At 36.0% G+C, this 25,327-nt stretch overlaps 1 protein-coding gene and 3 long non-coding RNA genes across 6 annotated transcripts; 1 reads left to right on the top strand and 3 right to left on the bottom strand.

Annotated features, from left to right (window-relative positions):
- Positions 1–939: 939 nt before the first annotated feature.
- LOC113680668 (uncharacterized) lies at positions 940–3,814 on the bottom strand. The gene is made up of 3 exons (XR_003447103.2): positions 3,655–3,814; positions 1,834–1,981; positions 940–1,434 (listed from the first exon to the last, which is right to left on the bottom strand). It is a non-coding gene; the product is annotated as an uncharacterized LOC113680668 (long non-coding RNA).
- Positions 3,815–8,574: 4,760 nt separating this feature from the next.
- Positions 8,575–10,259, top strand: LOC113680697 (uncharacterized). Its single transcript, XR_016179449.1, has 3 exons — positions 8,575–9,561; positions 9,693–9,785; positions 10,121–10,259. It is a non-coding gene; the product is annotated as an uncharacterized LOC113680697 (long non-coding RNA).
- Positions 10,260–11,461: 1,202 nt separating this feature from the next.
- Positions 11,462–22,195, bottom strand: LOC113680622 (uncharacterized). 3 transcript variants are annotated; one of them, XR_016179448.1, is made up of 4 exons: positions 22,061–22,195; positions 14,760–14,890; positions 12,062–12,210; positions 11,462–11,676 (listed from the first exon to the last, which is right to left on the bottom strand). It is a non-coding gene; the product is annotated as an uncharacterized LOC113680622 (long non-coding RNA). The 3 variants fall into 3 exon arrangements; XR_003447098.2 differs by lacking the exon at positions 22,061–22,195 and adding an exon at positions 15,660–15,798; XR_003447096.2 differs by lacking the exon at positions 22,061–22,195 and adding an exon at positions 15,409–15,510.
- A 1,239-nt stretch (positions 22,196–23,434) lies between these two features.
- Positions 23,435–25,062, bottom strand: LOC149040798 (uncharacterized). Its single transcript, XM_089214194.1, has one exon. The coding sequence runs from the start codon at positions 25,060–25,062 to the stop codon at positions 23,599–23,601; it is 1,464 nt and encodes a 487-aa protein (XP_089070320.1). The 3' UTR covers positions 23,435–23,598.
- Positions 25,063–25,327: the final 265 nt, after the last annotated feature.

The raw sequence follows: 25,327 nt of genomic DNA, 5'->3' as shown, positions 1-25,327 counted from the left end.
TTGGTTGAACTTTACGCAATGATTCAATGTGGTTGGTTCTTGTCCGCTAACTCAACGATTATCTTAATCAACAACTAGCAAATTTACACAGCGTCCTACTAATGCTTTCTCTTCTCTCTTGGCAAAGCCATACGGCGAACTTGTGGCCCCGATTTTTCGTAATCAGTGTTTTTCCTGACAGAGCCAAGGTATACACTTTGTACACGCTCGAAGAACTGAAGGTATGCAGTCGAATTGTGAGTCAGTTGAATCTCTCATTTATGATTCTCGCCAGCACGAACTAGAATAAGGCGATTGGATTTCCGTCTCACATTTTTATAATTTAAACCACCGTAACCTCGAACTTTTGTTTGTTCGCTCACACCTCCCCCTGAGTTAAACACAGTTTGCCAGTTCGTGACGGTCAAAACTAAGGATTCTGTGGTCCCAAACATTGAAAAATTACGTAAAGCGACTCTCCATCCGGCCCTTTATTGATTATGCATGGGTTAATTGGGGAGCAACCTCTCCGTGTAATTTTAAACGGGTCTTAAATTGCGGAAAGGCGCAGTCAGAGTGAGTCAATGGTTAGAGTTAGGGTTAAGAAAACTCGAGATGTTTCGTCCTCTGAACTCTTTGGCAGACCGGAGTAGATCACTTTAAACTGATTTCTTTATAGATGTACAAAAAAATGGGCAAATCTTGCCCTGATTGTCTTTGTAGGTGAACCCAACGACAAAGATCAAAAAGAAGGAAGACCCTTGTGGAAGAGCAGGAATTTAAAGCTAATTGTCGGTTAGTACACTTTGTGTCAAAGCTCGATGCAAACTTTTAACGATTGCAAAAGAAGGTGAGACAAAAGTTTAAGAAAATTAACCCAAAATAAACAAAAGAAAACGATAGTTCTAAAACCAGAAAGGAAAGAAAAGAAAAAGAAAGCAAATTGAACTCCCAAAAAAATGGTTTTTAGTTTCCTTTTATTCATATGACTGAGTGCGTTTGCATTTTCATAATTAATACATTAAAAATAGTTGAGTTTAAGCTTGGATACGCTGGGTGAGAGTATCATTGATTGCCGGAGGTCATCATCAGATCCAAGAGTCGTTTTATCGTGCCACTGTACATTTAAGACATTTGAAATAAATTTCTTTTGATTTATGATATTTCATTGTTTTATTTTGCCATATTCAATAAGGTCAAGTGAGCTCCGCAAGAGCACATGCAGGAGAACTTCAGTTGTAAATCAAAACATAGGCATAGCTAATATAAATTTTGGAATGTCAGCAATACATTGCTTCATGGCAATTCTTCGGGCTGAGCTCTAACAGATTCCACATGAAAAGGCACATTCCGATCCATACGTTTCACAAGATTGCTCTTCAAAGGCCGCAAACATGCAGAAGTATATATCGGGGTTTGTGTCTTGACAATCAGAACGTTCAACAAGCTCCGTTCCTGAGGGATAAATAATAAGGGAGAACCATTTGAATCAAGAAAACAATTCTAAGAATAAAAAAAAAACAACAGAAAAGAAATAAAGAACAGAGTTAGTTCAATAATCACACGACTCATCGGGTCAAAAAAAGAAAAAAACTGGAACTAGAAACTGTGTTTATTTTGTTGAGTTGGACGACGAAAGTTTGTTTTTATGGACCAATTGAAGTGTTTGGTTATAAAATCGGGGAGTTAAACAACTCTGTAGAATCTAACTTATCGAGTTCCTAGCTGCTCGTGCTTACAGTGACAGACTACTCAACAATTAAACGCCATTTTATTCATCGTCTTGGCTACGTTCTAAACAGGTAAAAGTAAAGTGAGCAGAAAAGACTATGAGTAGATGGACTAAAGCCTTACGTTTATCTAGTGCTCGGAGAAATCTTTCTGCAGCAGAATTCCCCTTCAGATCCCGCCTTACGAGAGACATTCCCATGCCACTGGAAACTAAGCACAGCAAGAGAAGAATTGTCACGGTCATTTTGAAATCCGCCATCTTCTAGCAATTCTGTTAAATGAATAGAGAAAGTATTAAGACAAAGAGTCTTCGGAAAATCATCGTGAGAAAAAATAATTGCAGCCTATGGAACAAGATGATAAGTTAGACTCAAGTCAATAGCTCTATCACATTCACGTATATATTCAAGTACAATGTGGAATAGATAACCACAAGTAGTTTTTTTCAAAGGCCAAAACTAAAGGCCTACGTTCCCGGCGAGTGCAATTTTAGTCTATAAATTTACGAGCGCTTATCTATTTTAAATTAAAAAAGAGGAAGTCATCTTGTTTTTTGTTCATAATAAACATGAAAAGTTTTGAGAGAGCCTTTCATAATTAATTATAAGTAGAAGCCAGGCGTGCTAATCACATATAAAACTGAATTTTCGAACCCTGCGAAAGTCCTGCGTTCGATCAAAATAACTACTCTTCCTCTTTTCTTTTTTTTCTTTTTTGCCTCTTCATTTCTTTAATAAGATTGTAAGCCCGTGGGTTCAAAGCCCGGCCGAGTGGTTGATATCCTTTTATTTTGCAATGAATCACCACTTCTCTGCACTATCAGTCTAAGAATTGCATTTCTCCTAGCCAATCAGAATGAAAAATTTATTTTTATAGTGATCATTAGATAAGTAATAGTTATTTGTCAGCTATTATTTAATTCTCGCTGTCTCCGTTGTGGTTTTATTCCGAACAAATCATTTCATCGTCTCATTCATTATTTTATTCTATTACCTTGAATATGCGATCTATCCTTGCAAAACTACTCAGCCAATCGTGGAAAGATCGCTTTCACATCTGATTAATAATTCGGTTTGGTCCAGTTGTTATTAACTTTCCTTAAGAAATCATATCAAAGGTACACGCAGATACCAGTTTTGACCAAAAGAAAATGCTATGTTGATATGTCGGAGTTGCGTCATTGGAAAGAAGAATACCATTTTAAAAATTGATTTTCTGGGCAAATATACGCTTTCGGCAGTTATAAAAATTTCCATTGGTCAGGCGCAAACAGCTCCTTCCAAATAGGATTATGTTTCTTGATCTTTTTAGCCAGAAAAGAATTACAAGGCTTTTTGGCAATTTAAAAGTTTTACCACCGTGCAAAAAATAGAACAGAGCATTTTGGAGCTGCAAGACACTGTTACACCTTACAAGTAAATATTCATGTTTACGCATATCCCTAAAGGATGGTTGTACTGTCGTATCCATGGGTAAGCTACCATTCTTCTATTAAGAAGAAATCGGAGTTTTATCGTAGACATCGCACAAGAATGATACAAAAATTGTCACTTTCGTCAAAATCCCAAACCTTTCCCGAACTTAAAGCGATATAAATAGTATCAAGGACAAACTAAATTTCAGTGCAATTAATGTAAGTGAAATCAATTTTTGGCGAAAAATTTACTATGTGAGAACTTGGCATCTGTTTTTCCGAAATATATAATATTTGTGTCAAACGTAGAAGGAAGAAAAAAAATTACCATAGAACACAGAATGCATGCAGTTGAAACTCCACCTTTTAGAAAAGAAGAAACTGAAACAAGCCAGTGAGCTATGAAATCCCAAAATCATGCGAGTACTCCACTTCTTAATAGCAAAGAAACAATCAAGGGGCCAGGAATTTTTTACTATTGATAAAATTATGAACTTACCTACGAGTTGATAATAAAATTATTAACTTACCTGGGAGTTGTCTCTCGGAGAAAACTTGTCTTCCTCTGGCTGAAAGTCAAATGCTTATGTGAAAAATTAGAATGGCGACTTATCCTAAATATACATTTTGAATTATTAGCTCAATGTCGTGATTGGATGTGACCTCAACATATTAAAATGAATTAGCAATCATTTTTCAGTAGAACTAACAATAAATTTCTTTTTTCCTCTTCTTGTTTAATTAACACGTGATTGTTGGAGATATCAAAATCATTATAATTCCTCAAATAGGATGACAATATGGATTTATTACGTTTAATAATTGATGAATTAATAAGCTTATCTCTGAGGCTTTGAAAATGATTTATAGTAGATTTGTTGAGATGGACTCGCACGGCACCGCAGCAATATTCCATTTCGCCAATTGCGATGATGTAGAGCTTTTTTAATTTATCGGGCGTGTATCTCTAACTCTACGATACTTGAGTCGTGTCTGTTCATTTTCGTGTTCTATTGTCATGTTAGAAGAACGATTTATGGCTTTAATGACGCTTTTGTTGAACCTTCACCCTTTAAACTGAGATGCTTTTTAAAGTTAAAAAATCTGAATATGAATTAAACACGTACTTAGCAATGCACAATTAATTTTCTGAAAGGACTTCCACGATGTGTAAACACATTTGCCGCGGTCCATTCAACGAAAAGTTGGCGTCAGACGAAGTCTCAATAAAAGGAAACTAATTATCCTTATTGTAGAACTTATTTCAGTAATTCGGCTAGCTATTGAGTGCAAAGTTACATTTTTATTATTTAGACTGTGCATGTTAATCAATTCACTTTATAGTTGCTCGACCTATGGCACTTAACTTTTCTACAGTTGAGTAGCTCTAAAAGTAAAATAGCTAAGAGCATTATGAGAATGGCCTAGTTGCTCCCCCGCAACACTTTTGAACTAACATATTAGCTTGATACTACCTTTTAAGCAAAATACATCTTCTAATTACTCGAAAGAAATTGTCCTAATCACTCAACCACCGCAAGAATCCACCCACCTCCAATTGCTGCTTACTTGAATAGTGATAAGGGGAAAAGTAATATATCACGTGAAAAACTCATGAGGGCCGGTGTATTTTGGTGAATTTAAAGGGAAATTACGGTCGGAAAATAGACTTAAAATAAGTTTGGAAATGGGATGAAGAATGGAGCTTTTGGGTCAATTTGGCTGAAATCCTGCAGATCACTGAGTTAAACAGGATCTTCTTTTAAATTAAGATGTTCAAGCCCTGAATATTAAAGGCACAGCTGCATATAAATGACAAATACTACGTGGGCAAGAGCCAATTGGACAAAATGTTTTTTCTTACGCTCAATACTTCGAACACAGTTGGACATCGATTCACTTATATCATCCACCTTGTTTTGTAACGACAGGTAGTCGTTGCGACCACGCTAATGGTAGACCTAAGTTAATGAATTCTGTTCATGTGTGATAATAAAAGCAATTCCACTGTCGAAATTGAGGTTTACGATACTACGATGACGTGATATGCGGTTTAACACTCTCAGCCTTAACGCTTTCTATGCACGGAAGTTATTCACGGAGACAAGCTCACTCAATTGATTGAAAACCAGCTCCAGTGCCACTGGTAATCGAGCCTGCAGGGAACAAAAGATATCAGGAACGGCATACTTGAGCCAAAGTCGCCTAAAAGGCGGGTAATGGTGAATAAATGGTCGACAGAGTTCGTTTGGTTAAAAGTTTAAGGGCGCGTAACGGTGAAAGCTGGAAAACATAAATATTTTTAGTCTGAGGGTCAAAACCATAACGCGCAGTTCCGCATCAGCTGATGCTCAAGTTAATTTTAAAATAACAAGTTAAGTTATAAATAATTTGAAAGAAAGGAGGATAAACTTCATTTCTGTGGCCGATAATGCCGCTTGGAATTTTGTTTCAAAACATATCGTCAAGAGATGTGGAAAAGGAGGCGTGACAAGCAAGTCGTCAGTTTGTGGGGCAAGATTCAAAATGGCAGCGTTTGTAATCTAATTTTGCTAAAATGTCAAAACGCATTCATTTTTTTTTATTTTTTAAAGGAATTTTTCAGTGGTCGGATAAATATTACTGTTCCTCTAAAACGTATTTGTAAAAAAAATTGATCTTAATAGATGCTAATTAAGTTTCAGCCGCAGTATTATGAGATTAGACTTAAGAAAGTACGTGTTATTTTGTGAATTTTCAACTTAGTAATACCTTATATTTGCAGCCGGAGACAAAGAAGTCATTGTAGGCGTCTTAAATTGAGGCAAATATCTGACTTGCAAGTTCTTGCCTCGAGTCACTCCTAGTAAGCGTCACGGATTGCTTTGCCTTATGGCCTAATCAATAATCTGTTGTGATTTGTTTCCAATAATTTGCAAGAAATGTCAATATAATAATTATCGTCTGTGTCCGAAGAAATCATTGGCGATGTGGATTGTGGCGTTTCAACTACACACCGTTACATAAGAGGTCGACTGATCATGTTTGATCTTATGAGGCACTAGCCTTCGTTGTAATTTATTTTATTACCAACAACTTTATTCACGCTTTTATCGGTATGTTTTCTATAATCGATAATATATTCCCTGTCACACGAGATGCATTGAAAAATTGAGATTAATTGAATTCAAAAGGAAAGTGTGGATAAAAAAAATTCCCTGCACACTCTTTCAAACTCCAATGATGTTAATCCCTGTTACCTCATTATCCAGAATTTCTCTCTAATTTCTCCCATTTTCGCTTGAAAAGGCCACTTCATCCTCAAGTAGACTCAGCTATCAATACAAACAGATTTCCATGAAATATGGATTTTTAGCTGAATTTAACATTTTTTACACAAGTTTCTGTCATCGATTAAGAGTTAGAAAACGTTGAACCCGCGCAAACGATTTCGAGCATAGGGCGGGTACCAAGCGCTTGACATAGATTTTATTAAAATCACATTTGGCAGTCGTGAGACTGAATCACATGTTTTAAAACAATAATGGATAATCTATCTGCATACGATAAATATAATAATGAAATTTAAACTATCAAGTGGCCTTGGCTGCATGGTGCATAATAATGAGTGAGTTCTTTAATCTGTTAGTAATGATTAATGGCAACGAGTAAACTCTTTTATGCCTCCGTTCACGATTACATGGTCCACTTTTAACCGGTAATAGGTTTTCCAAAGTTTGTGTCTCTCGTTGACATATGTAGTCTCGATCTGACTAAATAGCTTTTAACACTGAGTTTCTCTTCTCTCAAACAGAGTTCCAAGTTTTGCTTTAGTAGTTGCTTCTTTATAATTGAGGTCTGGAAAAATTATCTTTAGCGCTAGACATAGACCGCTTTTCCCTCTAGAGCTACCAAAACAGATTCGAATGACAGAAATTTAAGGACTATTTTGGAGCTGCTCAAATCTTTAGATAAGTCTCTCGCTTCGAAAAATTTTAATTTTGGTGTTGAGAATTTTCACACGAAAATTTAACGTAAGTCATCGCGGTTACAACATCATTTTTCATTTTCCCAGGGAATCTTTCATGTATTTAGTCCACCGCTATAATGTAGCAAAGCTTAATAGACTGCATCAGATATTTTGGAGTATAATCATCAAAGTTACTGGCAATAAAAATTTCCTAGAAAATTTTTGTGATAAGAATTCTCATTCTTACAGCAGAGATCCTGCCTCTTATCTTATGAATTCTGAAATTGCAATTCTTTTCGTAAGATTTGCAATTAAACATTCTCTCTAGAAGAACTTTCTACTTCATTGCCTTCTAGAAAGAATTTTCGTTCTTGAGAAAAGAATTCCCGATTCTTGTGGTAAGAGTTTCTGAAAAAGAGATTCTTCTCAAGATATTTAGGTGTGATGGATTCTTACTAGAAGAATTCTCTTCTATTCAGTCTTGTCTCAAGAACCTCGATTCTCCTTGCAACAATCACAATAAAATTATTCTTGTGATGAGAATTTTGGTTCTTAATCGGAGAAAATGCAATTTGGATAATTAACAGTGTGATGCATCCATTTTGAAATCACAGATGATCTTTCAATCTAATTGGCTTTCATCAGTGCGACTCATTCCCGAATCGCACCATTTTTGCCCTAAACGCATCTCTCTCTCAGCGAATGAGAGGCCAGCACCTAAAATAAAACAACCAGTCAATCCTGAAGGCTTGTTTAAAGTAATCAATCAAATAGCAGGAAAATGAAAGACAAACCAGGCTAGTACTGAAGCAATGAAATGTTTGTGTAGACTAAAAGATCCTTTGTTTGAGCGATTGCATTTTGCGATTTTAAAAGGGATACTATAAATTTGAAATTAAACTTCGTGTCGTGCAATTTTGGTCTGATATTTCAATTCACGCACATGATTTCAGACCAAATTGCACTCCAATTACTGCAATCACCCATATTAATCGAATCTGTTCCTTTTAATCAATGATATGTTCTCCTTTACTCCTTTGAAGAACCCAAGATAAGGCAAGTGTTTTAAACCTTTTCCCACGGCCTCTCAATCGGGTTCGATAACGACAGGCCGCAGTTCTAGCGGATTAATTTTCCTGTGACAGTCCATTGGTACTCTGTTACATCGCGGTTCCACTTGCGGTTACTAACCGTGACATTCTAAGGGAAAATTGATGGTTGAACCTCGCTGGTGTAACGAACCATTCAGTGAAGTAAGAATTAGGAATGAGTTTTACCTCCAATGCAGTCTGGAGCTACATTTTCTTTTCAATAGGAAAAAAATTGAAATAAATTAAAATGTAAATTCATAAAGTAAGGCACCGGACATTTGAGAGTCAGGATGTGAATGTAATTATCAAATATACAGACATTTGTGGTTATTGAGATTAAAATTTTTTTCTTCATTTATGATCTTATCTCATCCTTGCTGATTACATGATTTCGCTGGTGGATTAAACTAGCCTACAGCCACCTTCATTGCAAAAAAAAGTTGAGTTAAAATTAAATGCGAAACAAACAAATTACATATCAATTCAACCTTTTCGGGAAATTTCGATAAAACAGCCACAATCGTCATAGCAAGAAACTTCTTATCAATTTAATATGAGTACAATGCGCCCAACAGTTTATTTATTTATTTATTTTTTTTATACAGATGGTAATCATGCTACGGTATCTGAGTAGAATTGCCAAACATCGCAACTATGAGAAAACGAAACATAAACATTTCTCAGCTGATTACCAGGATTGGTTTTTTGGAAACCTAATTGTTGCTATGTCGCTGTTCGGAGAGGGAATTGTTTTTCAAGATATCAAGAGGCAAGCCCTCGTCTTTCCAAGACCTAGCGATACATGAAATGGTTGGAAGATTTGCTTTTCCCCTTCTGAAATTAAAGCAGTGATGAAAAGATGAGTAATTTCAAGGGTTGTTATATAATTGATACTGAGGATTGCGAAACAAACAAATTAGTGATAGCTTGGCCATGTTTTATGGTTAACCAAACAAACTCAACTGAAGTGTCTACAAAAAAGATTAAGTTCCACTCAGACTTTCGTTTCTTTTCTTTTTTTTCCATATTTCGAGGGGTTATTTGGGACTACTAGAGAAGTTCCCGAACGTTTATTTCCTTGCAAATTTCACCTACCGACTCGGCTAATGTGGCCATGAAACTGATTCGAAATCATAGATGAAGCCATCTAAAGTCTGAAATCAAAAAGAAACATTTTAATGTCAGGTATAGAAAGCTTCATTGAAAAATGATTAAGTGAAAAGTGTAAAGCCTTCTTATCTCACTTGATTTTATCATTAATCATTGATTATTTGAAATCGCTTTAATGTCATTACCGAGCAAACGCAAACTACGTTTACATTTAGCAGTTGTCCGCCTTCGAAAAGTAGTTCTAGATCAATTGTCAAACATCAATTTTCTGGTCTTGTCATTTCATTGTAAGTTGAATAACAGTTATCATTAATTTGGTAGTGATAGCAAATTTAGGGCTAGCAGCTACTGTAGCAACAAAAACTTTGATTTCAAAGGAGATTTTTAAAGTTTACATTATTATCACATTTCTTTGCAGAATTATTTGCAATGAAGACAATCAACACGCTCCTGATCATATTCGTCCTGACCTGTTTAATCTCTCTGTCAAATCCTATGGCAATAGGAAAAGGTCATCAAAAAGAACTATCTTCCAGTACTTTTCTACGACAATTTTCCATTGGCAAGAGAAACAATAATGGACTCATTATTTTTAAGTATTCAATAGTGGGATTGGTGTTCCTTGTATAATTAAATTTTGCCTATCATTACATAAAAATAACTTCATCTTCTGAATTTTACCCAGCTTCTTCTTACGAGTTTTGATACATAGAGCGCTGTAGTCTAAGTTTCTTTGACTTTTCGTTGTGAAGCCTCAAGGTTATACTTTGCTGGCTCAGTTTCTCTCGCTTTGTAACATACTTCAGTAAAAAAGGTGGACAATTTTGTCATTTCTCTGCTTTTCAGATGATACCGAACAAAAACGATTACTGCCATGTGAAGACGTCGGAGACCCATATCACTGCTTTTATTTAGCTGTGGTTGAAGATAATTGCGATCAGCATGGTGGAAACCTCTGTAGTTATTCTTGCGGGCTGTGTTAAAAACAGGGTCAATATAAGTTTTCCCAAAATATGAGTGTTTTCAGCGGAAAACTGTTGACAGTCTCAACGCTTTGATGTTACTGGAGAAAGGGAAATAAAATAGAATTGTGAAAAAACCAATTTACATTGAGCTCACGAAGAATACGCTTTTACCGAAATCGGCGGTGGATTAAATCTCTTTTCGCAAAACGGTTTTCACCAGCCAATATGATGTTTATAGTCTGCGAAAAATGACAGAAAGACAACTTTTAAAAATGTACTAGGGTTGTCATAAGCTTATCAATTTGATAACCCCGTCAGGTTCTTTCATTGAAGACTTTGAAAATATACGCGTTGATTATTTTCCCTTTTCCTGTCGGCCATCTTACCAAAAAGGTAAAAAGCTTTGATAGCTGTATTATAGCTGATAGCTAACTGGGCTGAAAGGTTGGAAAGAGAAAGTATATGTATTGCAGATCAAACAGATCAAAATGATTGCATTGACTTCCTATATTAAATTCTCATTGTTCATCATCAGGCGCCCATAATGAAGGGGGTTTTTTTTTTTGTTTTTTTTGTTTAGGAGTATTGACCACAGATAAAGGCGCCAAGCTGCGCGTTTGAGGATGCTCTTTTGAGCTTGTAGACGATTATTTTATTCGATTAAACCTACAGGAAAAATAATTGATATTCCCCGATCATTCTTGAAATAGCCGTACCTCCATGTTTTCAAGTATTTATGAAGTTTGGTTGGAATTTTATCGTCAAGTGACATAAAGATTTTGACGATTTGTGCTTGTCAGCAATGTGGTTCTTTAGGGAACATTTTTCGAGAATTGCTTCTATTTTAATTAGCAGACGATATGCTATGATAATTATTTTCTAACATAGTCTTTTCAGCTTTTCTTTAATCTTGTTATCCATGGAGCAATAAAAGGGGGTGGAAATTAGTAAAAAGAGTTAATTTTTCAGCGTTTAAGTTGGCAATTTATTAACGTTTAGTATCTACGAGAATATGGAAAGTAGTGTGCTAAAAAATTTTAAGTTGTCGTGAGATAGACATACGAATCTCGGAAGTGTTCATGGCAATAATGCATTTTTCATACAAAGAGAAAATGGACAAATGGTTCACCGATAGCTATAACGCATGATTCAGTTTTGTTATTGCGGAAGTATTGAGCAGATCATAGCACTCCTAAAAGGAAAGTAAAAAGTACTTTCTCACTTTTGTTCATTTTATTTAACGGAGTCTAAAACTTACATTTTGTCGCTGTTCATTACTAATGAACAAAAAGAAGAGCATTTGAATTTCGGATAATTTAGCTCAATTATTAAAACGAGTTTTGGAAACACATTCTGAGTTCCACTTTCGTATGGTTCCACTGCTACAAAGGCTTCAATATACATGAAATAGACAACTCTTTACAGACAGCATCGGGCCTGCAATGTAAAAAGATAAAAAAATAAACTTAGAATTAAGAAAGATCTCATTAACCATTATTAAAGAGCACGTTTGCTTTCGAAAAAAAAGGAGGAACGAGAACGTAGCATTGGTATCTTTCCTTGGTTGTATGAAATTGATGTGCATGTTGAGATGCAAACCTGGTTTTGCATTCAAAATTATCGACCTCGCCTACTGAAGGGGGCTCTTTAGAAATTGGTCAGATAACCGGCGCATCTAAATGTTAACACTGAAAATTACACTAAGTAAATGGCCCAAAATTCATATCTGCTCGAACAGTCATATAAAATAATAGTTACACATAGTCATACATATTAAAGAGTACACTTGTCAAACCATCAGAAAGCGTTTAAAATTTTATACCTAGCAAAATCCGCACATTCTTCTGCAATTCTGTTTCATGATTCCTGGTTGATAAAGGCAGGATTCCTCGTAATATACTTCTAGCTGGCAATAAATTTCGCCTGCAGCATTTCTACATGAAGGAGCTCTCTTCTCTTCATGAGGAACAGCTGAAATGAACCATAAAAAAGTGATCTCAAAGTGATCTCACATCCCTAAATATCAAAATCTGGATGGAGCTGAATTTTGTTTTGATGGTTTTTACTAGGAAATGCACATCAATTTTACTGGAACAAGCGCACTTGTACACCAGAATAAAAAATATACTTAAAGACTCTCGTTGCTTATGGAATATTAAGACTCCTCCGCACAAAGTGGGCATAGTTTGAAGGTTCGAAATTATACCTACGCCGGCAGAGAAATATCTCTACATTAATCATCGATGTATTTTTGGCGGTATTAGACCCCTTTAAAACCTGACCGTAAAGATATATACTGGAGTTTCTGCTGTTTTTGACTGTCGCGATTTTAAATTTTTCTTAAGCAGTGTGGAAGGAAAATATCTATAATCTGTTTTCTGTTGTAAACACAAAACTTCTTTGCGTTTTGAAAGTAAAAAACGCTGCATTTTAATCTACTTGGCGTAAATTTTTAAGAGGCCTAGGTATGGCTCATTATGATTCTGCCTACAGAATTACCCGCTCCATTTAATTTCATCATAACGATTTCATAATCAAACCACAAGAAAATAAAATGAAAGCAAAGCAAGGAGGAGGGGGCGTACACAAAGAGCAAAAACGACTACAACGAGAACGTGGTGAAACAAAAGACTAAAACAACGTGTCTAGCGTTATACACATCATAGCCACTAACTGCAAAACAATGTTGTGAAATAATTTTTAAATTTCGTGTGTCGTGAGAGAGAAGCTGGAGGTCCGAAGGTAAATTTTATTCTCGATTCACACTGTCGTTAAATATTACAATAAAGAAAACATCTTGGCCTCTTGGGGAGTATTGACGATTTCAAACCTTCGAAAATTTGAAAATTCCTAAGGCAAATAAAAGTTATATCGTTATTGACGTTTTCTTAAGCGTCACCATAATGAGTGTTTTTACTCCAGCCAATCATTGTTGCTTTTAAAAGAAGAAAAAAGCCAGAAGTGTTTTGAAAACGGCAAGGTTATCTATATCTTCCTGAGTAAGTTGCACGATTTTACTCATAAGTTTGTTTGTTCCCGAGTTTTTTACTTTTTTTCATCGCAATTAAACATTTATTACCTCCCTGCATTTCGAGTTGGTTTATTTACTTTAGATGTGTGGGTTCATCTTATATGAGGCAATCATTTTATGAGAATGTTTACTTAATTTAGTGTAGAAATAACTGTGAGGTGTAACTCACTATCTTTATATACAAACACAAGAGCCTTTAAGTACGAACCTAAAGAATACACTTCACCATATGCATATTGCTTATTTGTGGTCTTTTGCTTTAGTCGAGTTCGTGAGCCAAATGGAATTTCCTATGAACTCATTAGTGTTATCAATTGCGGGGATTTTGAAAGGCATTGAAGGAATGAGAGTGTATGAGATAGACATGACCAAGAAACGAAGTCTCCATAAATTTCTTTCCTTATTTCGGCAGTTTGAATTTTACCATCTGGCGTATTGACATAAAAAAGGGTTTTGAAATATGAATAATTAAAACCCCAAAACGAATATTACACGTCAAAAGAAGGATCGTTAATCAATAGAAATCGATTGTTATTAGAAGAAATTCTTCACATTTAGGCACAAAGGCTCGACATTTCTTAGGATTCGAGAATTTTATTTGCAGATCTGTCCGCTTCAAGCTGTGCTCTTGTAGAATGATGTTTCTAATACTGGAATCTTCTTGCCCACCCGCGAGCGAATGATGGTAACGGCATCGACGGGGATAAAAAGCGCTAGTGAACAAAGCCACAATCTTGTTCATAAACGAGGGCGATTGTTAATCGCAATTGACGTTGGAGGTATAAAATGATGCCTACAACCATTGTTCAGGGTCGAGAAAAAAATTGCTTCCTCGCTCAAGAGTAAGCTATATCCATAATTAATTACAAACAGGACCCATTAGACAGATGCTTTAGTTAATAGCATCAAGTTAACAAATATCTTTGAACTTTATGCTAATTTTTGAGCCAACTCAAGGAGAACAATTTAAATTCTAACTTTCTCATATCTTATTCACAAACAGTCTATCATATTATTTGTAAAATAGGATCTATGCATTTCATGTCGTCAGGTGTTTTGCAGGACGTTCTAAGTACGAGCGAAAATAAGATAGATCATCGACTCTTTGTACGCGAGGTTCATGGGTGGTATGTAGCCGAATCTAGAATGGTAGAAAGTTATCGATAATATATGCATATTCTTTCAAATTCTGTAATTAACATAAGGTAGGGAAAATATGTAAGCATTTTTACAGAAAAAAAAAAAATTAGTGAAACCTGGCAAAATAAACTACTAGGTTAAACAATGTCCTATTCTTCATAGCTGAATTCAATAATTCTATTTATTATCTTTAAGAAGTGACTTTTGAAATGTGCTACTTGGGCCAAGGGACGATGCAAACCAAACTTTATTTCTGTAGGTTGCTTCAAGATTGGTTCAACTCTTGTACGTGGCTGCATTTATTATGACATTCTCTCAATCAGCTAGTAGATGATAAATATTGTCCTACCTTTGTCGTAATGACCGGATTTTCCAAGCTCTCTGGTAAAGTCTTCTCTTGGAAATGGGACAGCCACAATCAAAGAAACCAGTGTTGTTAACGTAAGGCACGCAAGGAACTTCATTATGAACTAGATATCGCTGTAAATAATTTAAATATCGTGACGTTATTTTTTACTTGGGTATGAACACAGCTTGTGTTAAAAAAGTCATCATTTAGGGTAGCGAAGCAGGCTCTTCCTAGGTATTTAAGCAATAAAACAAGGTGACAAAATTTATTACGCTGGCCGTACTCCGATTCAATCGGCGTAACATATGGCAGTCCTTTTCATTGTCCAACACGCGATCTGAAATTGAACTCCCTATCTGGGAAGCCATTAGGAGCCTAGATATTTAAAAATAAACCGTTCAAAATGTGACTTTGAAGAGAAAAATTTCTCGAAACCGGATTTTCAGTTAAAGACAAATCACTTTTGAAATGTCCTGCCATCTAGGACAATCAACAAACAAATGTGGAATCTTATTAGTGCGAGAAGATGCCGCTTGTTTTAGCATTCTCTATCGAGTTCCTTCCTTTGGTAGTAGGTAATACTGATATCAAAGATAATTTTTGGTTCTTTAGGATGGGATTCTTGAGAAGATAGCCACAAGAGACTCACCTTCCACGTCAATCAACTTAAGTATCCGGATATGAACTAAGACTGGTTTTGGTGAAAATTATAGCGCTTGATTTCAACTTTGTGAATTATTGATAAAGATTCCATCTTTTATTGGCCACTACATGCCGATGTTTTTAATGAGCGACCAATCGATTTCTCTCGGCGGAAAGGTCTATGGCTTACTTCTAAAGTTATTTTAATCAAATTGTAATGCAAGGCTTAGTCGAACTGCTTCAAGTGATATCGCCTACCCTGCTCTTTCCAAAATTTCAGCCAGCATGGTAAACAAAGGACGTGATGATAACTACAGTTGGTTGGTAGATCAATATCATTCAAAGTGAAAGACACCAAATGAAACTCTCTATCAATCTTGGCTCGGTAAAAACGTTCCTGTGTTAACTTTTTTTTCTTTTCCTCTCTTTTTTGTACATGCCCTAGCTTACAAGTTCTAGAGAGGGATAGAATAATCAAATATCTGACAAAAACACCTGGTGATCATAATAAACCTTTTTGAGAAAATATATTTTACAGGCCTGTCGAGTTGGACCATCACGAATGCTTTAAATGATGTGAATTACGATTCAGGTCAGTTTTCACAATTATTACCAATTTAAAGCAAAAATGTTGTCGGGATCTTTACTATTGATACGCTAAAACTGCGATAACAACATCTCCACAATCATGTTCTTGAATGAATTATTAAAATCGCGAGTTGTTACTACCCTTAGGCTTTATACAATTTCAGGTAAAAGTTTGTTCTAAGGGGTTTTCGAATTTTATAATATGTACGGTATTGCATATTTCAAGCAGGAAAAGGTGGAAGTCATAAAAAGTGTAGTCAACAACATAATCTGCAGTCACGGCAACTTATTTACAAAACATTGGACATTCACAATTTCTCTATTCCTTAACAATTCTGGTCATAAGGTCAAAAATAAGGAGAGAAATAATAAACATAAAATGCAACTAAATATTAAAGAATATTTTCTTTATTTTGTATTTTCTGGTATTTTGCCATGTAGGCACATTCAACTAAACCTCGGCACGTGTCGAGAAAAAAATTATAGCGGAATATGGGGACAAATAAAGGTTTTTCAGTTTAAACATTGAGGCAAAGGAGAAAAAATAAGCTCAAAATTACAGTTTAATCTTCACATCGAGAAGAAGGAAAGTAGACATCAATTTTGTTCATAGTTATTGCAGATGCAAGAAACGTTGGTGAAAAAACGCCTGAAATCAGACGGCTGGAAGTTCTGATTACGCCGTTTGCCGTTTTTCGATAGGATCATCCTAAAGTTTTCGAGTAACAAAGCAGGGAATATGAATACGTATTATATGTTACCTTAAACATAACAGATGATAGGATCAGATCATGAGTTTTAAGTTAGATACTACTAGAAACTTCGAACTTCAACCACGTTTGAATACACGCTTCATTTTCGCCATTAATTAATAAAAAGAAGTTAATGATCAAAAACCGCATTGTCATTATTTATCTACTAATGTGAATGTTATTAGAGCAATGAAATTTAAAATTCTTTTTATGTTAATACGCTATTTTCGGTTGTCGGCTCACAGCTTCATATCAAAATTATATAAGCGGAAGAATAAAGTGTTTTCTAAATAATAAGTCTTTCGTGCATTACAGTCCAAGCTATTAGTCAGAGATGAAATTACAAACACTTGTTATTTGGTGCCCACCACAAGCCCTTATGGAATAAAAATAAAAATTTTAAAATATTTGAAAAACCTGTTTACAAAGATATTTCGAATTGTTAATAATTCAAAATGAATCTCTTTATAATCGTAAAATCGCGGGCTTACCCGATATTAGTTCCAATAACAGGTGTGGAACAAATGGGAATTATAAACAATTACAATTGGTAAAATGAAAAGGTGAATTCCAAGTGCATAACAATAAACTGCCTTCAATTCTTTTTGTAAGTAGTAAGTTTGGTTTATGAAAATATTGTGTTGTTCAGGATTTTTTTCTATCGCACTTTGTAATAATCGTCTTACTTTGTAATATCTGTCCCACTTTATAAATATTGTTGTCTCAATTTGTAATAAAGTCGTCGCACTTTGCAAGAGATTGCATTCTATTTTTATTCGCTCTGATGAAGTGCTAACGCTCGAAACGTCAGCTTTGAAACTCTCTACGGTGGCCAACCTAAGTTATCAACTCAGCTGATAATACTAAACTACCCTGTTATACTCTCCCACCGACACAGCAACACTGTTTCTTTAGAAACTTGCCCCTTTTATTCATTTGAACTTTGTTATAACAGACTATCGCACTCGGTAAAAAAATTGCCTTAATTTGTAATTAAAAAAGCTTTGGCTGTTTGTAATAAATTACCATTGTACTTTAAAATAATATAAGCTTTCACACTTTGTAAGAACACTTGCCGCACATTGTAATAAACTTGGTATAGGTAGTCGGAGGGCGAGTCTAGATCGCAAATTATTGCTTAATTTGGGTCCTTCTCTAAAAAAGTGGTTCTGTTGTTACCAAAGTGCTGGGTTACATTTAGCATATGAAAAGCATACGACTGAGTGGGGTCTGTGCAGTGCTCACAACCACGTACCTCTTTCTTAGGCCTGTCTATTATTTTCAGGATAATTAATGCTGTTTTATACGAGTAGACTTGTTTACCCATAGACATGCACACAAAGTTTATAAAAATGAAGAAGAGCGGATGATCTGAAACTCAGGAAAAATGCTTTCTGCCTACATTGTAAGCCTGTGCTTGCATTGATGGAACATAGTACTGACCAGAGATTTAATTGCTGGCAAATGGTGATATTTTTAATTTTGCCATGTTCTGAAATAAGATGTTTAATTTCCTTCGGTATCCTAGATGAATGAACAAGAAATTGAGTTTTAAACATATATTTAAGCACGGAACGGGTAACTTTTTTTAGTAAGCCTATAAAGAAAATTCCCAAAATGAAAAGAGGCCACTTATAAACATTGAATAAACAGTAGCATATTTCCGAATTGTTTATAGCACAAGGTTAGGAGATTCAGAGAAACATAAGGAATTTTAAGAAGCAAGTGTCTCTTTTAATTAAATGAAAGGTATGCGTATGCGCCATTGCAGAAATTCCTACCCAAGTACTCTAATTTCCCTGTATGCGGAAGTGTACATCAATGGAAAACGCAGTGCATTGCGTGCGATTTGAAAATGCAAATCTAGCGCCAAAAAATAGAGACTACACCTCTGACGATGGTCACTAGTCCCTTTCGCCGCCAATTGGTAAGGATTTTAAATATTGGAGAGTACACCTGGATGTTAATAGACTACGATTACCTTGGTTCTCCCTTGTTTAAGCTCATGCTCTGCTTTTTTTTTTTTTCCTTGTGCAAGATATATTTAAGGATTTTTCTATCGATCATTAGCTTGGCCGTCTTAGAGTATCCTATTCCTTCTGTTTTTGTTTTGTTTTGTTTTTTTTTTTAATGGAGGGAGAAAAAGCGACACACCAAGGGCGGCTATCTTAATGTAAGATCTCCACTAAGGTTACTTATGGTGTTTAGCAAAAGTACTTAACAAACTAAAATAATATTTCAGAATAGAATGCAGATTATTACTAAGGATGGCTGGGCGCAGTTTTTCAAGCTCTGGCCGACAATATTCTGGGCGCGTAAAAGCAAACCTTCCCCCCCCCCCCCGGTTTTCAAGCATCTGTTGACTGAAGGATTGAAATTTACAACGAAGGATGTGGCATGGCAATCGTCATTAATATACAAATGTTATGGGGAATTTCCTTCAACATTATTTGGGGACGGTCTCGGAAGGTCCTCGATATATTTTTTTTAAATTTCAGAATGTTCTCTTGAGGGATAAGATAAAGTAAAGAGAGGAAAGTGCACCATTATTTAGGCACGATAATAAATTAAGCGTGAAGCATGTGGAGTGATGTAAATAAGGACACGTGCTGAAAAAAACAACAAATAAAAAAGGATAAAATATGTGTACAGATTTAAGTAAACCGAAGTGAACTTTATCACATAAACTGTGGTGTTATACAAGGATTTCCGGCCCTGAGAAAAGCCGTAACAACACACATAAGAAAAAAAGATCGTATTTTTTTACGTGTGTTGATATAGCCAATTAGCTGCTTACACGTCACTCGCCTTTGGCGCCACTCGGTTGATGAGTAAACGGCAAAGCCTTCATGATTCTCAGTACAAGTTGTTTGTCGCAGCTTTCTCGAAATATGGCGGCTAAAACACTAAAAGATCCGTATCGCTGACAGACGATGAGGTTCAAACTTTCCTAGAAGGGAAAGAAAACCAATATACTAAACGAAAAACCGAAAGTTTCGTATTCAGTGGCTTTGGTGTTAGCATTTCTCTCGGCTGAGAATGAAAATCGACAAGTGGAAGATTTGCCACTGGCCGATTTTGACCATTTACCTGAAAGACTTCATCTGTCGGTAAGGACAAAGTCAATAAATGAGAATTTTGTTAGTTGAAAATTACGACCGTTGTTGTTTTTGTAATCATGATTCAACGCATTTTTCCGTCTTAAGAGTCAGCGCTAACGCACTCTGCGATTGTTATTCGAGGATTGTCGATTCCTTTATTTTCATTCGTTGATGAAGTCGGCTTTTCTTTCCAGTAAAGGGCTATTGTGTTTATATGATAAACAAAATAATACATGGTTGCTTGTAGATATGGAATTCCTCTTCTCGTGTTCAACTCGACGTCTTACTCGTTCGCCGCGCTCACGTTTTCGTATCAATCATGAAATGTACATCGCTGTTTAGTCAGTTCCAACCAATTAAGTCTTGCCGTTCCAAATTACGATGCCGCAAAGTTTATTTTAGATTTATGAAACATGATACTGTTCAGGTAATGAGCTCTGAATTTAATTCTAAAGAATCAATTATATTTCGAAAGACCAATTTTCAATATGATCTGGGCTCTGGTGCTAAATTAAAAATGAGTTTCTCTTATCGATGGGGAAGTTCTAAAATAAGACGTTTCATTTCCTGCGGTAACCAAGATGAATAAACAACAACTGAGTTTTAAACACATATTTAAGCACGGAATGGGTAATTTCTTCTAGCTAGCCTACCGAGAAGTTTCTCAATGCCGACGATAATTTCTCACTTTGTTAGCTTTAGTTTCTCTATCTACGCAGACGAGTAGCGTTTTAATTTTAGGAGTGCTAAAAATTAAGGAGAAAGAATAACGCTTTAAAATCTTACGTAGAAAGACGATAAATGTATTTTAAAAAGTCACGCTCAATAGAGCTGAATGGAAAAAAAAAGGAAGCGGTCTGAACAATTTGGAACTGTTGAATCAGTCATTTTTGATCTGTACGAGCCCTGCCAAAACCAAGTGGTTTCAATGATTTGTATATGTAACTGTTCGTTCAGTTAATTACATTTCCTATCACCAAGTTCATGAAAATGTTTAAAAATTTATGCGTAATCGTTAAGGTATAATAATTCTCCAGATTTTCTCGATTTCGCCTTGAGAAAATTAACCACAAATTACATAGTAAGAATCTTATTATCCAGCTGCACTAAATAAAGCACATGGAATGCACGAATAGAGTTTAAACATTTTGTTTGTCTTTTCAGTCCTCCTGTGAGCTCGTCAAAATACATCGAACCTCGTAAAAACACTGCTTTATTCTAAGATAAAACACCTAAACTGCGGAGTCAAGAATTATTCCGGCCTCCTTATGTCGCATGTTGGTGTACGAACTTCCCTATTTTTTATTGTTACCGTCATACGCCTTCTCCTTCTCGAGAGCGTTTATGGATCCCTGTATAATATCAGATACAGATAAGGACTGATGTGAAAAATGAATAGCTGAGATATGATTCTACGTTTTATCCTATCTAATAGTATATGATTGGTTACCTTGCTCGTTAGCTAAAACAAATTTATCATTCAATGGAAAGTTCCCTATTTAACGACACCGATTCGATGTAATGGAGACCATAATGTAAACATTTGCTGTCTCAAATAAATTCAGAATTTCAAACTCTTTTTGAACCACCATGACATGTTACGAAACGGTTATAATTAGAATTATTCTACAAAATAACCTTCTGTGTCTGGCCCCGCAGCCTAAGATAAAATGAATAAACTTAACATTTGATGCAATAAAATCTGAGAATTTCTTTAACTCGATCATCTTTGAAAATTTTTTTGTGAGCATCTTTCACAACCCAGACCTCTCATATAAAGAAAAAAAAAGGTTGAAAAAAAATTAACGGAGAATTAAGCTATTATTCTCTGAGAATAGAAAGTAAAATTAAGAAAAGGTACAAAACACAATATATTCACTTTTTTAGTGTTCCCTCTCCATGTTAGACACTTCACCACTAAGACTTTCCATAGGCGAAAATGTGGAAACCTTACTACGTGCCCATTTCATATTGGTCTCATACTTTGCACCTTTTCATTATTCCCAGGGTCTAGAGCAATTGGAAGTAAGACTCCCAAAAAAAAATTTTTGAAGCGCACCTCTATATCAAACTCTCTACCTTTAGATGAAGAAAATTGATTTGGATGAGTTATTCCCAAAGCATCGTTGGGAATTATTTTATCAAAATACAGAGTTTAAGTATGCGCAATAAATATATTAAAACCCGTGGTTAAAATACAGAAAATAGTTTGCAGTACCTTCTGATTTGATCACTTTCAAATTAGTCGGCAGGCTAACCTCTGTTACATATCCTCGACTTACAATGCAACAGCATAAGTACTAAACAGAAGGCAGATGCGAACCTTCAACATTATCTCTCCTAAATAATTTAGCTTTCATTTGGCAAAATTGTTAATTTGAAGAATTGTTTGTCGATTTAGTTTATGTAATCGGAAGATTATAGAGATGTACGGCTCCGATTGGTTGCAGATTACTTTATAATTTCTTTTATGGAATCACCCGTTCGGTGCAGTCGTGGTACTAAAGAACTAATTATCCAGGTTCTACGTAGGAGGCCCGGCTGAGCCTAAACTTCACAGCCGGTTCAGTCATCAATCCCCGTCAAGGCTCCAAAGCAAGGGCGCGAGTACAATGTAGTCCTTAAAAGATAATTGAAAAGCTTGGGTGAAATGTTTAAAATTTCAACATGCTTTAAAAATTGTTATCGGTTACTTTTTACATGAATTGAAACACTTACATGGGAGATACTGGTGAAAATCACTTAGTATGGGGCCTGTGCCAATACTTTATCAATACAAACTTCTAAAGACACACAGATATGCGTCTAGTTTTCAAAATAATCAGCGAACTTCTTCATCATGTTTCTGAGAGATAAATAGGAAACAAATATGCAGTTTCCCTGATAATTGACACAGTCTCTAATCTAAAACACTTGTCTTTAAAAATCCTTTTTTGGGGACTCTTTGAATGATCATCGGTACTGTTTTCTCAATAATTTCCTCTCTTAAACAAAAAAAAAAACCACTTTAGTGGAATGTTTAAGTTGCAAAAAAAAATTATATTGAGATAGTCGATCTCCTTAATCTCCTCCTAAGATGTACCCTCTTCTAGTTAGCACATCGTAACAATATACAAGAGTTATGGATAGGTTATAATTTATCACGTAGGGCGAGGGGTCGGCAGATTTTGGTTGTGTCACAATGGAATCTACCTGATCCCCTATACGTCGTCAGAGGATTCGCAGTATTCCCCAACATTGGCAGTTGTATTTTTCATGATCCCCCATGGTGGTTATGTACAAATATCAGTCTTAAAGTCTGCTAAAGTAATTTCCCCCAAGATATACAACGAAATGTGGAGTATAGAAGGTTGACGTTAAGCCGAACAGCAAGTAAACTTCATAACTGTGCGTCTTCTTAGCTTCTGTAATCAAATTGTAGCTTATACAATGTTTTTCTACATTCTAACATTGCACTATAAATAATTGACCCTATTAAAAAACCGTAGCTCGCATTCTTTAAAATTAAAAATGAATAAAGGGGTAAGTTTCTAAAGAAACTGTGGTGCTGCGGTGGGGGAGTCTAGCAGGTAATTTAGTGTTAACAACTGGGTTGAAAACGTAAATTAGCCACCGTAAAGGGTAAAAAATCTGACGTTTCGAGCGTTAGCCCTTCGTCAGAGCGATTAGAGGAATTGTGGGTTGTGTGTGGATTTATATGTAGAAAGTGGAGCTACGCCATTGGTGGGAATATGGTGACGAGAAAACAGGAATAAATTAGTTGAATGAAAAGCGCTCGTTGATTCCGTGGGGATTAAGGGTGCCGATTTGGAATATAAATTTTTGTTCTAGTGTTTTACGGCTTTCCGAACTGCCTAGATGTAAGGAAAGGCCGCAAACTGCCATATGCTGTTTAGAATGATAAGGAAGATTAAAGTGTCTAGCGACTGGTTTGGATGCGTCCTTGTCATTTCTTTCCACATCGCGAAGGTGTTCTCGGAATCGGTCACCCAGTCGTCTTCCTGTTTCGCCGATGTATAACTTATTGCAATAAGTGCAAGTTATGCAGTAAATAACATTGGCGGAGGTACACGTAAAGTGATCAATGATCTTAATGGATCTTTTGGGTCCCGATATTTTCTCTACGTTATGAATGAAAGGACAAGTTTTGCATCGTGAGCGAACGCATTTAAAAGTTCCAGATTGGTCATTGGTTTGAAATGAACTCCTGACTAAAAAGTTGCCTATGTTTTTGTCACGTTTGAATGAAATAAGTGGGAGTTGCGAAAAGATAGTGCCAGTCTCTGAATCGTTTTGGAGTAATTTAAAATTTTTAAGAATGATAGATTTAACTGCGTGGTTGTGAGGGTGAAATGTAAGAGTAAACGGAATGCGGTCAGCGTTCTCCTTCTCGGCTGTTTGTAGTGCTACCTGTCGATCGATTTGTTGGGCACGGTGGTAGCCCGCTTGAACGACAGAAACAAGATAGCCGCGTTTATCGAAAAACTGGCACATTGCCTCTGATTTTTCGGAAAAATCAGAGTCGTCGCTACATAAACGACGGAGTCTGAGAAACTGTGAAAAAGGTATGGAGTTCTTGACGTGTGATGGATGTGAGGATGAATACAACAAGTAACTATGTGAATCTGTAGGTTTATAGTAAACACTAGTACATAAGCCGTTGCCTTCAATTGAAATTTTGATGTCTAGAAAAGCCAAAGAAGTGTCGGAAATTTCCCAGGTATATTTAAGAGCCGGATGAAAGGAATTGACGGCGGTTATAAATTGAGTGAGCTCCTCTTTGGCAGAGGAGGTAGCGCCGATGCAATCGTCAATGTAGCGGCCGTAGAGTTGAGGTTTTGGGCCGTGGTATTGGCTAAAAAATTGATGTTCGATAAAACCTACAAAAAGATTGGCGTAGCTGGGTCCCATTTTAGTACCCATGGCCACGCCATTAGTTTGTTTGTAGTAGTTACCACCGAATGAAAAGCAATTGAGTGTGAGTACTAGTTCGGCCAGACGGAGTAGTGTTTCAGAGCTAGGTTCCTTAACAATGTGTTGATCGAAAAAATGTTTGAGGGCCCGGAGACCTTCGTCATTGGGAATGACAGTGTAAAGAGATGTTATATCCATGATGAAAATAAGTTTGTTTTGGTCGAGGAAACTAAAGTCACGAAAAATTTCAAGTGCGTGTTGGCTGTCCTTACTGTAAGACGGTAGAGTTTTGACGATAGGTGCCATAATTTTGTCTAAATAGCTGGAAATAAGTTCAGTGGGACAACTGCAGGCAGAAACGATGGGTCGACCTGGGTTGTTAGGTTTGTGGATTTCTCACGGAATCAACGAGCGCTTTTCATTCAACTAATTTATTCCTGTTTTCTCGTCACCATATTCCCACCAATGGCGTAGCTCCACTTTCTACATATAAATCCACACACAACCCACAATTCCTCTAATCGCTCTGACGAAGGGCTAACGCTCGAAACGTCAGCTTTTTTACCCTTTA

Source organism: Pocillopora damicornis, chromosome 8 (genome assembly GCF_964200805.1).
Source record: "Pocillopora damicornis chromosome 8, jaPocDami1.2, whole genome shotgun sequence".
Classification (NCBI taxonomy): Eukaryota; Metazoa; Cnidaria; class Anthozoa; order Scleractinia; family Pocilloporidae; genus Pocillopora; species Pocillopora damicornis.
The sequence above is the reverse complement of the archived record's forward strand: the minus strand, read 5'-3'. Positions and strand labels throughout refer to the sequence as shown.

Excerpts from the sequence above, each read along its gene's own strand:
- LOC149040798 (XM_089214194.1), bottom strand. The coding sequence starts at position 25,062 with ATGGCACCTATCGTCAAAACTCTACCGTCTTACAGTAAGGACAGCCAA.